General features: G+C 38.0%; 2 protein-coding genes across 5 annotated transcripts in view; both read left to right on the forward strand.

The window, feature by feature from the left end:
* The first annotated feature begins 701 nt into the window (after window positions 1–701).
* On the forward strand, window positions 702–13,320 carry LOC141430176 (pancreatic lipase-related protein 2-like). Of its 4 annotated transcripts, none has more exons than XM_074090751.1 (4): window positions 702–1,367; window positions 6,685–6,985; window positions 9,985–10,208; window positions 10,794–13,320. In XM_074090751.1, the coding sequence occupies exons 1-4, from the start codon at window positions 1,253–1,255 to the stop codon at window positions 11,249–11,251; spliced, it is 1,098 nt and encodes a 365-aa protein (XP_073946852.1). In that variant the 5' UTR covers window positions 702–1,252; the 3' UTR covers window positions 11,252–13,320. The 4 variants fall into 4 exon arrangements, with proteins under 4 accessions (XP_073946852.1, XP_073946853.1, XP_073946855.1 ...); XM_074090752.1 differs by having other exon boundaries at window positions 702–1,026; XM_074090754.1 differs by having other exon boundaries at window positions 702–981.
* LOC141430177 (pancreatic lipase-related protein 2-like) overlaps window positions 11,743–15,050 on the forward strand; it is a 29,620-nt gene continuing 26,312 nt past the window's right edge. Inside the window, exon 1 of the mRNA XM_074090762.1 lies at window positions 11,743–11,811. The gene's annotated coding sequence lies outside the window, so the exon portion shown is untranslated. The remainder of the gene's footprint in view (window positions 11,812–15,050) is intronic.

Genomic DNA, 15,050 nt, shown 5'->3' on the forward strand with positions numbered 1-15,050 from the left:
CGAAGCCGTGGCAGGCCGCTAGTATAAAATAAACAACAACAAACGAGTGGGAAAATTACAAAATTTGTCTAAGATAAATTTTGTTTTTAATTGATGTTTACTTGCCAGTGACGATGTTAAAGAATACGTATTTTGTTTACGCCATTAATTATGTACGGAATTTTTTTGTTATGTGTAAAAACCATATGAATAATGTAAGTGGCTACTACACCTTAGCCTGTCCGAGAGAACGAATTGTTTACAGTCTGTACCATATTTAGGAAGGAATGGACAGAAGTAAAATAGTCTCTTTAGGAACTCATTTAATAAATTGCTATTCTTTAGTATACGATCCAAACTTAACTCTTATTAAAATATCGAAGATATTATATCAATATTAGTTTCATTTATTCATTTACTAGCTGTTACCCGCGACTCCGTCCGCGCAGAATTTGTTTATCGCTATCCCGCGGGAACTATGCAATTTTCCGCGATAAAAAATATCATAATATGTCCATCCTCGGGACTCAAACTATCTGTTTACCTTCCGAATTTCATCTAAATCGGTTCAGCGGTTAAGACGTGAAGAGGTAGGTAACAAACAAACAAACTGTCTTACAGACTTTCGAATTTATAATAAATATTAGTGGGATTAATTTTGCTGTTTTTCATATCATAATTTGAAAACAATAATAGTACATTACTGTCGAGGCCGGCCGGGAAGTAGGGTCTCTGCAATAATGTACTATTTGTTTGAGACTAGTGTAAACAGAACGACAACCCTGGCATTTGACAACGCGAATCCTACAACGCGTTACGCATGCAAATTACACGTGGTGTTTATAAAACGATATTCGCGAATCAATAACTTTGTTTAGTGTCTGCTATTAAAGGTATCGCACATGTTGAATTTTATTTAAAAAAAAAAACAGTGGCGCCAAGGGATTGCCGACAGAAGTGAAAACTTGAACAATTATTAGTATTATTAGTATTTTTTTAATAGTCAGGAAATGTTTTTTGAATAAAGGTGTCGGTTATGGTGAAAAGGTAACAGTGTCGCGAGTTCAATGGTTTTCCCATTTCAAAAAATGCCCAACACGCCTAAACAAGTTTTCACTTCAAAAACCTTGACATTATTTATTAGACTTTGGTAAATAACGAAATTTAAAAAAATCCGTAACATAAGAGGGTCGGTCGTTTGCTAATGGGCTGTCAAATTTTGAAATTGGAAGAGATTGCGTGTTTTTTTAATTGGACGTTGGACTAAGTAACAATGGGACAGCGTTTTTTAAAAGTAGGCTTCTTCGCTGTGATTTTTTTGGTGTCAGTTTCGGGAGTTAATTATGATAAAGTTGCTGAAGGTTTTAACACGGGATTTGCTTCCAACTGTGAGTAGATAAAGTTTAATTTTTTTTTTTGCGGACTGTTCTTTGGGTTTGGATTGTTGTTAGAGGCTCTATAGGTACACATGGTATAGGGCCCGCTACCAAGTTTTAGTGGAGCGCCTTGTTGAGGTTGAAGTAAGTAGATACCTAATTATAAGATGACCATTTAAGTTAATGGCTCTAATAATATAATAGTATAACGATTACAGCTAGTAGGTATAGCGAGGCTTGTACTTTCCCAGTAAAATCCAAATCATTTGACCATTGAAAATGGGGCAGATTTCACTTACAATTTTGAAACTAAAAAGTTATTTATTTTACATTCGAAGATCGCGTATACAAACCAAGTATAGTCAAATTTAGATTTTACGATTGAATATTTTTTGTTTATCGTTTATTAAACTAAAGAGAGAAACCGCCTGAAAAGTGGTATTATCTTTAAAACATATTCGTTTATTTTGGTGTACCTACCTACCTAATATGTGGTAAATTTTATCTTCACAGTGTTTTTTTTTAACAATACGACATAACAATGTTCTTTGAAAATAGGTACATGACAAATATTAATGCGATATTTTTTATGTAAGAGACTCTATATGTGAGAGAATTACGAAGAACAGGAAAATTTTATTCAGTTTTTGTAGCAGTGAGTTTTAAGGCCTTTATTCAATAGAAGGTACGAGTACATATACATATAGGTATTCTCTTTAACCCTGCAACTCCTTGCTACCTCAAAGAGCGATTTAGCTATGTTAATTAAATTAAATGTGATGCCGTCTCAAACAAACAAAACAAATAGAGACAGCATCACACCTAACCGCCAGTTAACACTAATCAATGGATGGTGAAACGGCCCCTTAGTGTAAGTTTTCGGTTACAAAATACGTCTCGATCGCGTTCGCGTTAAAATCTCTTTTTTTATGGAAATACGAACATCGCAAACGTTCCGCTAGAGGCGCTTACACTAAGAACCGAACCGAAAACTTACACTACGGGTACTGTTCGTTGCTCTCAGAACTTTCTTCTTACTATTATGTATTTTTGATATTGGTCTAATGTAATGTAAATTCACCAACTGCTAAAATGTATTCCTTACTTCTCCATCCATTCCATTGTAAAGGTTGCCTGGAAGAGATCGCTCTGTGGCGATAAGGCCGCCTATTGCTGACCTCAAAATCTCTGTGTTGGTGTGCAATAAAGAGTTATTGTATTGTATTGTAGGTACATCGTGCTTTTTTATTTTTGTAATTATAAAGCATTTCGAGGTCAATTAAAGTTAGGTAGTTTCTATAAGGGACACGTCATTTAATTCAAACGGACCTACTGTTTGAAATATCATCATTATCATCACCATCATCATATCGGCCATAGGACGTCCACTGCTAGGCTTAGGAAGCCCCCATACCTTCCAGTTGAAATATAGTACTTAATTATTATGTTTTGCCAATAAAGAAATTCCAAGGCAGTCGGGATTTTCATTTTTTAAATTTAATGTTTTTTATTTTATACTTTTTTGATATTTCTGTGAAAAACGTAGATTAAAAGTATTATAACCCATATATATTTAGAATGGGCTAATTATTAGCTTTCATTTGATTCCCATATTGTTACAATACAAAATATATTTTTTAAATCAAATCATACTATCAATACATAAATGAAAAGTGTCAATTAGTAGAGTAGGCAGCCCTATCACGTATTATATGTACGGATGCTTATATATACTGAGCGGCAAAAAATCTGGCCCTCAAATGTATGCAGTACTTACTCGTAACAGGTAATTTTGTATGTAGAGTGGGCCAAATTTTGTGCTGCTGAGTTATAGCTGATATATAAGATTACACGATAGGACACTGAAAAGGGCCTCCACTCACTTTACTGGTGTATCCAGTCAAACATAAGTATATGTTATTATGACTATCTGCTGCCATATTTATAACATTTAATTTAAAAATACCTTGTATTTTAGAATATAATATAATACCTACATATACAATAAGCAATAATAACGTCTTCGAAAAGATGGTAGTCGTGATGTCAAACCAGTTTTTAACCGACTTAAAAAAAGGAGGAGAACCAATTTGGTTGTACTTTTTTATGTTTGTTGCCTTCAGAACTCCGTCATTTAAGGACCGATTTGTTTTTTTTTTTCGTTTGTATAGGAATACCTGCAATTAGGTACCATAAACACCAACCAAGTCAGGATCTGATGATTGAATCCAAAGGGAATCGAGGGAACTCTTCAAATATTGTAGGGACACCTATTTGAATATATTATTAGTAGAAACTCGTGCATTTGCTCTTGAAAATCATCATTAATTGGTGAAGGTGAATTGGAACTAATGATAAAGTGAAGACCACAGTTGACTACCGTAGCAATAATAACAAGTATTTCACGGGATGAATTTCAATTACTTTGACACAGTTACCATATGGTGAAATAGAACGGGTGGTGAAGCACCAGGACTCCTCAATTTAATGAACGTCTCTGCATCGGAAAAAAACAATCTTTCGTAAAAGGTGACGAGCAGTTGATATTATTTAAACTATTGTACTTATCTTAGATTATTTACACTAAAAAGCGTGAAAAAAAAATTGGACCGGCCAATCGCAAGGTAGCCCAATGTCTTTTTTAAATCCTTCATTAAGATCATCGTACACTTAAATCAAAATCTCACTCTTGGTACCAATCAGAAGAATCGAGAATGAGGCATGTCTAGAACGAAGTACCGCAAAAAATACTGGGACCCTGCATCCGCAAACATGCTTCTGGCGCTGCAAAACTTATGTTCGTATGCTTCATAATCCTATGAGCTAAAGACAACTCCCTTAATAAATGTTTGTACAACTAAAATTATATAAATACATAAATATGTTTTACACCTTGCGAGCTGTTACCGGAAACTAAAATTTTAATAATGCCTTACGTCACTCAACCATTGTGTTCGTTGGTTAAAAAAACTGATCTTTTGACATTGCCGAGTATAGCATATCAATATTATCGTCGTTTCAACACATGTATGTATTAGTCCTTTACTCGTCAATTGACAACCGGATACCTAAGTTGCTAGTGACCCTGACTACGAACCTGTTACGGGATCGATTCCCGTGACGGGCAAATATTTGTACGATGATACCATATGATACGAATGTTTGTACTTGTGCCTTGGATGTTTGTAAAGGCTGACCAGAATAAATAAAAAAACCTCGCCATATTACGGAAAACCAATAGTACTAATTTCTTGCACTGGTAACAACAAATTAAAATGTCATCTGTCTATTGCTGTCAAAGTTTAACGTTGTTTGCGCGTCGTATTTTAAAGTGTTATTTTGTATTTTTGTGCGTTAAAATGCGGAAGATCATCCATAGCCTTGGGAGGAAAATAATTCACAATGTATAAAAGTATTTATCATAGAAAAAGTCTGATGGATTAGAAAATATTCCTTGAAATAGCATCACCGACACCGTTGTCAATATGACGGTGGGTACCGTATAGTACCGTAAGGTTGGGATACTTTGACCCATTGAAGGGTTACTTTGGCCCATATGAAAACCACATAAAGAAGGGCCCAACCAAAACATAACGCGATCGAACGATTAATACTAACCACATGGCAAAGAGCCATATTCTCAAAGCATAATAATAAAACAAGAACCGAGTTAATCCCAAGGATAAAAGTTACCGTTCAGGGCCAAAGTAACCCGAACCTACGGTAAGTCTAAATAATGTTGCAATATAAAACGTAGAAGTGCTGCCCTCGCGTCAGGTAATAGGGTATCTGCAATACCCCTGGTGTTGCAGATGTTTAACCTGTCCTTTCCCAGAGGCACAACTTAGTGGCCAAATTCCTTTGATCCTGTTATACTGGGAGATGACAGATTAATTGTTTATGGGCGATGGTGATCTCTTACCATCAAGAGACCCACTTGCTCGTATCGTATGCCATCCAGTCGAAAAAAAAGGGTTTTTATATTCCTGTTCAGTCTATATATTTATCTACATATACATGTACGTCTATCGTTGGTCTAACACCCATAGTTACAGTACCTGGTTATAAAGATTGCACATCAGTCACATCACTACAGTGCTTTGATTCTAGCATGGTGCGGGTGACACTTGTTGATGCACGTTTCGTTTTACTCAAAAAAAGTTGCTGTGGTCTTTTTAAATATTGCCTGAATATGACTGGCGTAAAATATCTGAACATAAAGAATTATGTTATACGAAATAATTTAGGCAATCAGATTTTTATAATCAATTAATCAAAATCAAAGCACAACTAAGTGAAGAAACGTAATATGCATGTAACGTAACACCAGGGACTCGTTTAGTGATGCGACCTAATGGATCTTGAGTTATATTGGTTCTTATTAATTGGTAAGTAACGACAATCCTTGCAAACTCCGTTTAGTCTTACTTAAGTGGCAAATAAAATTCCAACCTAGAATTTCACTAATATTCTCATCAAAATTAGCGCAATAATCGAATTAATGAAGACATTAATTATGATTAGGATTTTAAATTATTACTTTTATCGACTCTTCTTCTTCTTCTCTTTTAAAATATGCCTTTTCTGTCCTAATTATTACGACAATTTCGCCAGTGTCAAAGTAAACTCTCCTTGAGAGGGACGTTGGACGGTGATTGTAGTTTTTGCAACTTGATAGTAAAATTCCAGAAACCACGTGGAGACAACTTGCGCATTAAAAATGTCAGACTCGAGAGCAATATAGAATTTTGTGATCACTGTTCACTGTGTTTTCAATTCCCGCGTCGGGGCAGATATATATTGTATGTATTGGGGGGGGTGTATATATTGTATTTAATGTTTTCATGTGTTTTTCTGTATTTTTATTTTATTTTATTTGTGTTAATTTTGCTGTATATGTGTGTCTTCTGTGTAAGTGAATAAATGTCTTCTTTCTTTCTTTCTTTCTTTATATTTTAAGTATGTATCTATATCTATATAATTATATTTATCCGTTGTTTAGTACCCATAAAACAAGCTTTGCTAAGCTTACTTTGGGATAATGATATTTATTTATTTATTTATTTTGTTAAGGGTAATCGCCGCATAAATCACTATCAAAATTATACTTAAACTAGCCAAAGAAACAGAAATAGAAAAATTAGATATTGATTACATCCACCATGCTATGCCATTCGAATGCTACAAATCGAAATCTTTTATCGACTAAGTTTCGACAGCCTTGTGATATTGACAACTGTCACCCGCACCATGCGACAAAGAAAGTACTGTCAACGAACTCTATCCTGTAAATCTTCCACAGCTAACCCCTTTTGTTTTCCATCTTCAGGTCCAGGCTCATGGAAACCCGCTGTCATCAAGCCGAAGAGCCTGACGAGCCTCTATCTCTCAGTCATGGGTCCCGGCCACGTCCTCAGGGCCAGATGGACGCGCTACGACTATTATCATGCAGCTGACATCGCCAAGCATCCAGGGTTTGACATGAACAAGAAGACTTTCATGTATGTGGCTGGATACCTGGATGCTACCACGCTGCCGCTGGGAAGAACTATGGGGGAGATCTATAAGAAACTTGGCTACAACGTGCTCATATTGGATACCTTGGAGTTTACTGCCAAGGAATTTCCTGTGTAAGTATTTATCATCATCATAATCATCATCAACATCATCATCAACATCATCATCAACATCATCATCAACATCATCATCATCGTCATCATATCAACCGTAGGAGGGCTATGTATGGGGTAGGCTAGGCATGTCCATTAGTTGGGCATACATAGGCGAGGCCTCTACCATCGTTTACCTAAGTATTACTTTGATACAAGAACGTTTTTTAGGATTCTGTACTTCAAAAGAAAAAAAGGATCTTTATAGGATCACTCTGATGTCCATTTGTTTGTCTGTCTGTCTATGACGTTAAAATGACAAGGTACAAAAGTGATCACTTATTTATCACGTTGACTGTAGGTACTCAAAATGACATTGATCATGTGTGTGTCTTGATTATCGAAACAACTGTTGCTTGAAACTAAGTATTTAAAATATTTGTATTGTTCCAATCCATTATAAAAATATCACTTTTACGTTATTTTTCACATATTCATTATTTATTAGATTGATATTGGTACTTGCTACATTTTAATTGAATATCGTTATGGTTTTCGTCTTGTTTGTTTTTTTTTAATATTGCTCTGTCCGTTTGAGGACAATTTTGCCAGTGTATAGTAGGTTTGCCGTTGTACGGTAAAAAAAAAACAGAAAACGAAATATGAGACGTAATGGTGGATGAACGATGCCAGCGCGTTTGGTTTTCGTCTTGCTTGCTGCACGTGTGGTTGACCGTCTCAATTGTCAATGTCAATGCCATGCTTGTGTTGGTAACGCTGATCATAAACGGTCGCGTTCATAATTAGATACGGTCCGGTCGTACGATCAGCGTGCAATGACGGCCTCACGGTCCCAACGGAAGACCAGCGCTATAGCCCAACAACTTCGTGCGTGACCGTCCCCAGGAATGAGACGCGGTGTCGGGGGCGAGGGTAGCACGTCATGTCTGCACGTAGATAAATTTGCTGAAATATATCTAAAGATAAGTAGTAAGTAACCGTTTATGAGACCTAGAAGTAAGAACACAAAATAAGTGCTTAATCTAAAGTTTCTTTATCAAGAGAAGGAAATAGAAAGACGGTTAAAACTGTTGTTACTTTATGAAAGTGTGCCACTGTGAAATTTTTCGCTGTATGACGCTTTCCGCGAAATTATCTATGTCTATGTCAATTATTTTTTTAGGATGATGATTTTTTGTGGCGATTTAAAAGATACGCTGGTGCCGTGTAATTGTGGTTTGCAAGAAACCAGTAGCTTCAGAGACGATTTTTGCCAAATTAATGTCATTGACATATTCAGATGTAGAACTGTAATTTCTGCGTAGTTTAAAATATTTGTACGCATTATGCACTATCTTTTGTCTGTCGATTCATCTCCGGATTGTAATCTCATGTAGTCGAACGTTTTGTGACATAGCCTCTGTAGACCGTGCAGCCGGTTCAACTGCGCGGGCGCACGTTGGCAAGCGGTTTAACTCCCCGCTACCCCTCCAATCCCCGCTGACGTCTATAGTACCTCGCCCCCGCCACCGCGTATAATTCCTAGGGAGGGTCGCGCACGAGGTGCTCGGACTAACTATAGCTCTTGAGCTGGCATTATGCTGATGTGGGTCCGTTTCGTGATTTGTAACTTACCTACTCTGTTTCCTCGTCTGTCTGTCCTTTCTGTAATTGTCTTTAAGTTACTCATCCAAATAAATGTATTTTTTTTCTATAAATGCAAAAGTTTGTAAGTCTGTTTGTTTGTTTGTTACCTCATCACGCCTAAACCGCAGAACCAATTTAGACAAAATTCTGTACAAAGATAATTTGAGTCCCGAGAAAGGGCATTAAACATGATAGTTTTATTCTGGGAAATTGCATAGTTCGCGCGGAATAGCAATAAACGATTTCTAGAATAGAATAAATTTATTTGGTTTAAAAAAATACATGAAATCTTAATCTGGATATAGTTAACAGTGTACCAAAATGGATGGCACTCAGCAAATGCCGATATCAGAAATTATTCAGTTATGGCGCTGGTTTTCAGGGCAACCAAGAAAATACAACAGAATACTTTCGCTCTGTCCCACATCCAGGCAACTAGCTCACGAGCCGGCGCTGCGGCTGATCAGGCCCAACTCCTCAAGCGCCGCAAGTAAAAGATTACGAGTTTGCGGCGCTTGCTGTTGAGACTCTAGGGCCTTGGTCAGCCGATATGAAGTGTTTCATAAAGGCCCTTTCTTCCCGGTTGATCGACACCTCTGGGGACCCAAGAGCTGGTACGTATTTATCCCAGCGGATCGCACTTGCGGTCCAAAGGGGTAATGCGGCCAGCATCATGGGAACTCTGCCACAGGCAGATCTTTTGGACGGGGTTTTCTTTTTATAATTTTTATTTCATAGTAACATATTAGATATACTTAGTTAAGGTTTCTTAGGTAAGTTTTCTTTGTCTTCTTCTTATTAGTATTATTTTATTTTATTCAATATATATATACTTCTATTTGACATTAGGTTTAATATACGTGTGTAGTACTTACAGAATAATTATAAAGCTAGACAAAACCAAAGTTTAAGAACTTACATTTTCTTACACTGTGACAACTATAAATGTTGACTACTTAACATGTGGAGAGATATGTTGCAGGTAAATTAAAACCGCAACAAAATAGTAATAGGTATTACACAGATCAATCAGGTTTCCAACGACACGCAACGTCATGCAAAGTGCAAGATTTGCATGAATAAAACGAATGATTAAATCTCAGTGTGGGCCCACGTCGGCTTATGTATTGGATATTTAAAGGTCGATTAAATACTTTTCAATTATAATTTTGAAGGATGAAAAGGATGACGAGGAATTATACGTGAGCAATATTGAAATGTTCAAAACTCTCTAGATAAAATATATCCCTAACCACTTTTGATGACTGTAACAATAAGTCAGAGAGTGCATCAATAGTGGTGGCGCAGCCGTAGTTTTAGTTCGTAAGCAAATAACGTTCCCCGAATCTTAAACGATAGCTTTTCTATTTCAGAGCCGTACGTTTCATGCGTCCCATTGGTTTCCACGTGGCAGAGATGCTTGCCAACCTGACCAGTCTTGGATTGGATCCCAAGAAGCTCGAGCTGGTGGGCCTCAGTCTTGGAGGACAGACTATGAGCTTCATAGCCAAGAGCTACCGTCAAATAACTGGCAGGAACATCTCCTCACTTACGGGGCTGGACCCGGCTGGACCTTGCTTTAGACACCTGGGACCTGGTAAGTTATTTACCTTAACCGTATACGATGGCAGTATCTGGTTCAAAACTCAACCCCTGAGTCAGGTGAATTATCACCCGAGGGTTATGTTATTAATAATCTTTGTAGATGACCATTGGGACCGAAATGTTCTCGAATGGAGACCGCGGATCGGCAAGCGCAGCGCAGGACGTCCATCAACGCGAAAAATGGATAACCTGATTAAAACCACGGGTTCACAGGGGATGCAGGCCACAGAACCAAAACAACTGCAGGTCTATGGGGAAGGCGAATGTCCAACAGTGGACGTCCTACGGCTGATAATGATGATGATGATGATGATGAATCTTAATAAAAACCTATCTATATTTTAAAATCCAAATTAAGTTTCGTAATATCTGTATTATAATATAGCTTAATATAATTAATAAACGGAACAAACAGAAAATATCATTGGATTAAAACTAACCTAAAATATCCTATAATCTACCATAAAATTCATAGACCATAAGGCACGGTATGTTTCCAATCACGTTGCCAATCATCTTGTTTACAATGGTTCATGATCCAGTTACGGAAATTTTTCATTTCGCATTTGTTTTCCAGACCAAAGACTGGATCCCTCCGATGCCGACTTTGTCCTCTGCGTTACCACAAACATGGACGGCTTTGGCATAGCCACCCCCGTCGGTCACGTCACCTTCTACGTCAACGGCGGCGAATACCAACCAGGAGACGTCTGGTGGTTACCATGCACCATAATATGCAGCCACGTTCGCTCCTTCGCCCTCTGGGTATCAGCTCTACGCAACCCTCATACCTTCATTGGCATCCAATGCGATACAATCCAGCAAGCGAGGAACAACGATTGCTATGATAGAACCCCTATGGTCACTAATACCATGGACTTGTACACTGATAGAACTAAACCAGGGATATATTACTTGGCCACGCTTAATAGGTATCCCTACTTTTTGGGACAGGGGGGGATTGAAAGGAAGCATGAGGAGACTTTCAAGGAATTAAGATCTATTAATGCTAAAGATGTATTGATTGCACGGTGAGGTTGTACGGTGTAAATATTTCAAGATATTGGAACTATGAACTTAAACTACCAGTTAGACCATAGGATAATCAGAGCTAAAGTGAAACTAAGGAACCTTAAGGATAGTAGAGTTAAATACACTAATAATCATACAAAACAAGTAAAAGATTAAGAAGATGTCCCTAAGTACAGGTAAGCCTTATCAGAAATGCTAACTATATAGTCATTGTGCCTACCACGAAAACACATATATACAAAGCCATTACGATAAAATTATGAAGGCAATTACCACGAGTTTAAGGGAGGTCTAAACAACGAGAAAGGGACACAAACGACACAAGTTGTTATCGGAACGAATTTTATGTCTTTTATACAGAAGGACAGAATTACTAAAAAAAACATAAACAAACGAAAGGACACCATCACAACAGCAACTGATTTCTACAAAAACCCTATAGAGCGTTAAAAATCAATCACTACACTTCAAAACAAGAGGCAGGGATGATAATGATGACCTAGTCCCGAACTAAGCAAAGATTATAGCAGCGTTTCCACCAGAGATGTGCTGAGCGAGGCGAGGTATTCAAATTCAAATCATTTATTTAGTAAATAGGCCGCAATGGGCACTTTTACAGGTCATTTTTTAAACTACCAGCGCTGTAAATGAAGTGTTTCTATTGGTTAATGAAAAACACATTCCTCACAGCTGTAAATGGAGCGTTTCTATTGGTTAATGAAAAACACATTCCTCACAGCTGTAAATGGAACGTTTCTATTGGTTAATGAAAAACACATTCCTCACAGCTGTAAATGGAGCGTTTCTATTGGTTAATGAAAAACACATTCCTCACAGCTGTAAATGGAGCGTTTCTATTGGTTAATGAAAAACACATTCCTCACAGCTGTAAATGGAGCGTTTCTATTGGTTAATGAAAAACACATTCCTCACAGCTGTAAATGGAGCGTTTCTATTGGTTAATGAAAAACACATTCCTCACAGCTGTAAATGGAGCGTTTCTATTGGTTAATGAAAAACACATTCCTCACAGCTGTAAATGGAGCGTTTCTATTGGTTAATGAAAAACACATTCCTCACAGCTGTAAATGGAGCGTTTCTATTGGTTAATGAAAAACGTTCCTCACAACACATCCCCGCACATTATTGGTGGAAAACACAGGATATGAATACACCTGGAAACACAGCTTATACCTACTATAAAACCTGTTATTTTTGATTTCCGTTAACTGAGCTTCATTTCCCTCTAGTCACACGGCGGCCACGACGTACAAAATACGCGTTCTTGAATCTACATAAACACGACGACGTCTGTACACGCGTCAATGTGTGCGTAAGATACACAGGGCTGACTATCACAAAACCCTAGTACTATAAGTACCTACTACCAATGACATTTAAAGGTACTTATATGTAGGTATGGCTTAGATATAATCGCTTAAATAAATGTAATCGTTAATCTTACCTATTTCTTTAAACCTACTCAAAATGTGTCTGCTTAAATTAAATACACAGTTTAAGCATTATTATTTTCAATTACAATAGATTTACGACTACAAACTTAAACGAATTATTCGGTAGGTAGTTATTTCATGTATTAAGCGCGATAGTTTCAGAAATCATTATTTGTTTATACTTAAAAGGAAGTAGTAGTATTACCTAATTCTTACCATTTAAAAGAATTAAGATAATTATTTATGCATCGTAAAACAGTGTGAAGGCGCTTAATATATGGCTTTTTTTAAAGTTCGTCACTAGTGTTTTTAATTCACACATAATTAACAAAGTGAGTTATTGTTGTTGATTTGTTCGGGAATAAACAGATATTAACGAGCTGCCAACATGTCGGACCACGAAGACGAACCGTTTCATGAAATTGAAATCACCAAACGCGACACACCGATGACAACCTCAAGTTTCATCCTCAATCCGATCCCCGGTCCATCCAAACAATCGCCCCCCAGATTTTGTCAATTTTTTTTTAACTATCGGAATCGATTGTGCTCTTGATTCTGAGTAGGAAAAACCTAATTTTTTCCTAAATTTAAGAAAAAAGAAAGGGTACACTTTTTTTTTAAAAACGCCCAGATACGTGACTGCGTCACAACCGTGTCAGAGTTACAAAACAAATAAAAAAATGCATTTATTAATTTATACGTAAGGTCGCGGTAGACGGGCAGTCTATACAATATGTCGACGAGTATTATGTGCTCGTATTTAGGCCAATTAGTCTCTTTCAATCATAGGCAGGACAAAGAAGTCGAAAGACGGATCCAAAATGCGTGGAAGAGCTATTCGTCTATGAAGGAACTGCTGAAAGGTGACCTTCCTTTAGCCCTGAAGCGAAGACTTGTCGATGTATGTATACTGCCTGTCATAACTTACGGTGCCCAAACATGGTCAGTTACAGAGTCACAGAAAACCGAACTGAACGTTTGCCAAATAGCTATGGAGGATGCTTGCCCTTTTGGAGTGGGAAGGATTGACCGAATCCGGCACACGGTGCTGCGTTCTAAAACACGCATTGTCGATGTCGGTGCAAAGGCTGCCAGGTTGAAGGGGGACTGGACCGACCACATCAACCGAATGCATCCACTTGACTGCGGTGGGCTAAAAATGCCTGAGTGGGAGCCACAGGACAGGACGGATGGCGACGGCGGGGTAGGCCCAGACGGCGGTGGCGGGACCACCTGGACATATTTCTCGACGACTGGCCGCAGGCTGCTTTGGATCGGGAGAAATGGAGGACATGGGGGGAGGCCTTTGCCCAGCAGTGGAACAGCAATCCAGGCTAGATAATAATAATAATAATCTATAAAGAACTGTGTGTTTTCAATAAAGTATTATTTAAAATATATTGTTTTTATTTAAATAAATGTTATTACAAGAAAATTTGCACCATGCTATGTTTTATTTATTTACTACTAGCTGTTGCCCGCGTTCACTATAGTAGGTATTTTGTTGCATTTTTTTAGTGTGCGTGGGACATATGAGTTTGTATGCCGTATTTGAAGTTTTTGTTTTTGTGTTAGTGAAAGAGGTGGGAGATATTTGGAGACATTCGGACTCGTAAAATGAGCGTAGTTAGCTTTTTTAAACACAGCACCACACAAAAATCACCCGCGGTACTAGGTTATGGACGTGCCATGCTTTACAAACAAGACTAGATTTGATCAATACCTCCGCCACGTCTTCGTCCACCGACCTCGCTGGGACTGTATAACGAAACCAGTCTTTCCAGAGTAAAGCCTACAGAGGAACCCTGAGACCAGAATTCAAATTAAACGATATAGTCTGGCTCACAAAAAACAACTCAAAATAAATTCTTGGATCCAAGGAATTATAAAGAAAAAAATTTGAAACGTACTGTACCTCATCTATATACATCACCTTAATTGGGAAGTCACCCGGCACCTAGATCAGATAAGAACATACACTAGCAGTTTACTAGACGAAGAAGAGCCATGGGACCCAGACGTCGTTCCAGACTTAGAACTCGCATCCGAGGACACTCCCGCTGCAAGCACTAGCGCGGAGCAGGCCCGGCAGTGTAACACTCACATGGGCGACGACACACAGCCAGGGGGAGAAGGAAGTGTTGTGGTGACGGAGCCGGAAGTCGGTGGAATCACACCACCCAATATCGCTACTCGCCGAAGGCAGGCAATAAGGCCGATGTTTGCAACGCCTAACCCGGAGCAGGACGGTACCCACAGTGACGAAGATGTAGTGCCAGTGTGGTGTCTATCGTAGTGACTGGACCAATTTGGAGCTTAGGGTTAATTTTATATGTTTAAATCTG

The sequence above is a fragment of the Choristoneura fumiferana genome, chromosome 8 (genome assembly GCF_025370935.1).
Source record: "Choristoneura fumiferana chromosome 8, NRCan_CFum_1, whole genome shotgun sequence".
Classification (NCBI taxonomy): Eukaryota; Metazoa; Arthropoda; class Insecta; order Lepidoptera; family Tortricidae; genus Choristoneura; species Choristoneura fumiferana.

Coding starts and splice junctions, on each gene's coding strand:
- LOC141430176 (XM_074090751.1), top strand. CDS start 1,253: ATGGGACAGCGTTTTTTAAAAGTAGGCTTCTTCGCTGTGATTTTTTTG. Junction 6,986..9,984: donor ACTGCCAAGGAATTTCCTGT/GTAAGTATTTAT, acceptor TTTCTATTTCAG/AGCCGTACGTTTCATGCGTC. Junction 10,209..10,793: donor CTTTAGACACCTGGGACCTG/GTAAGTTATTTA, acceptor TTTGTTTTCCAG/ACCAAAGACTGGATCCCTCC.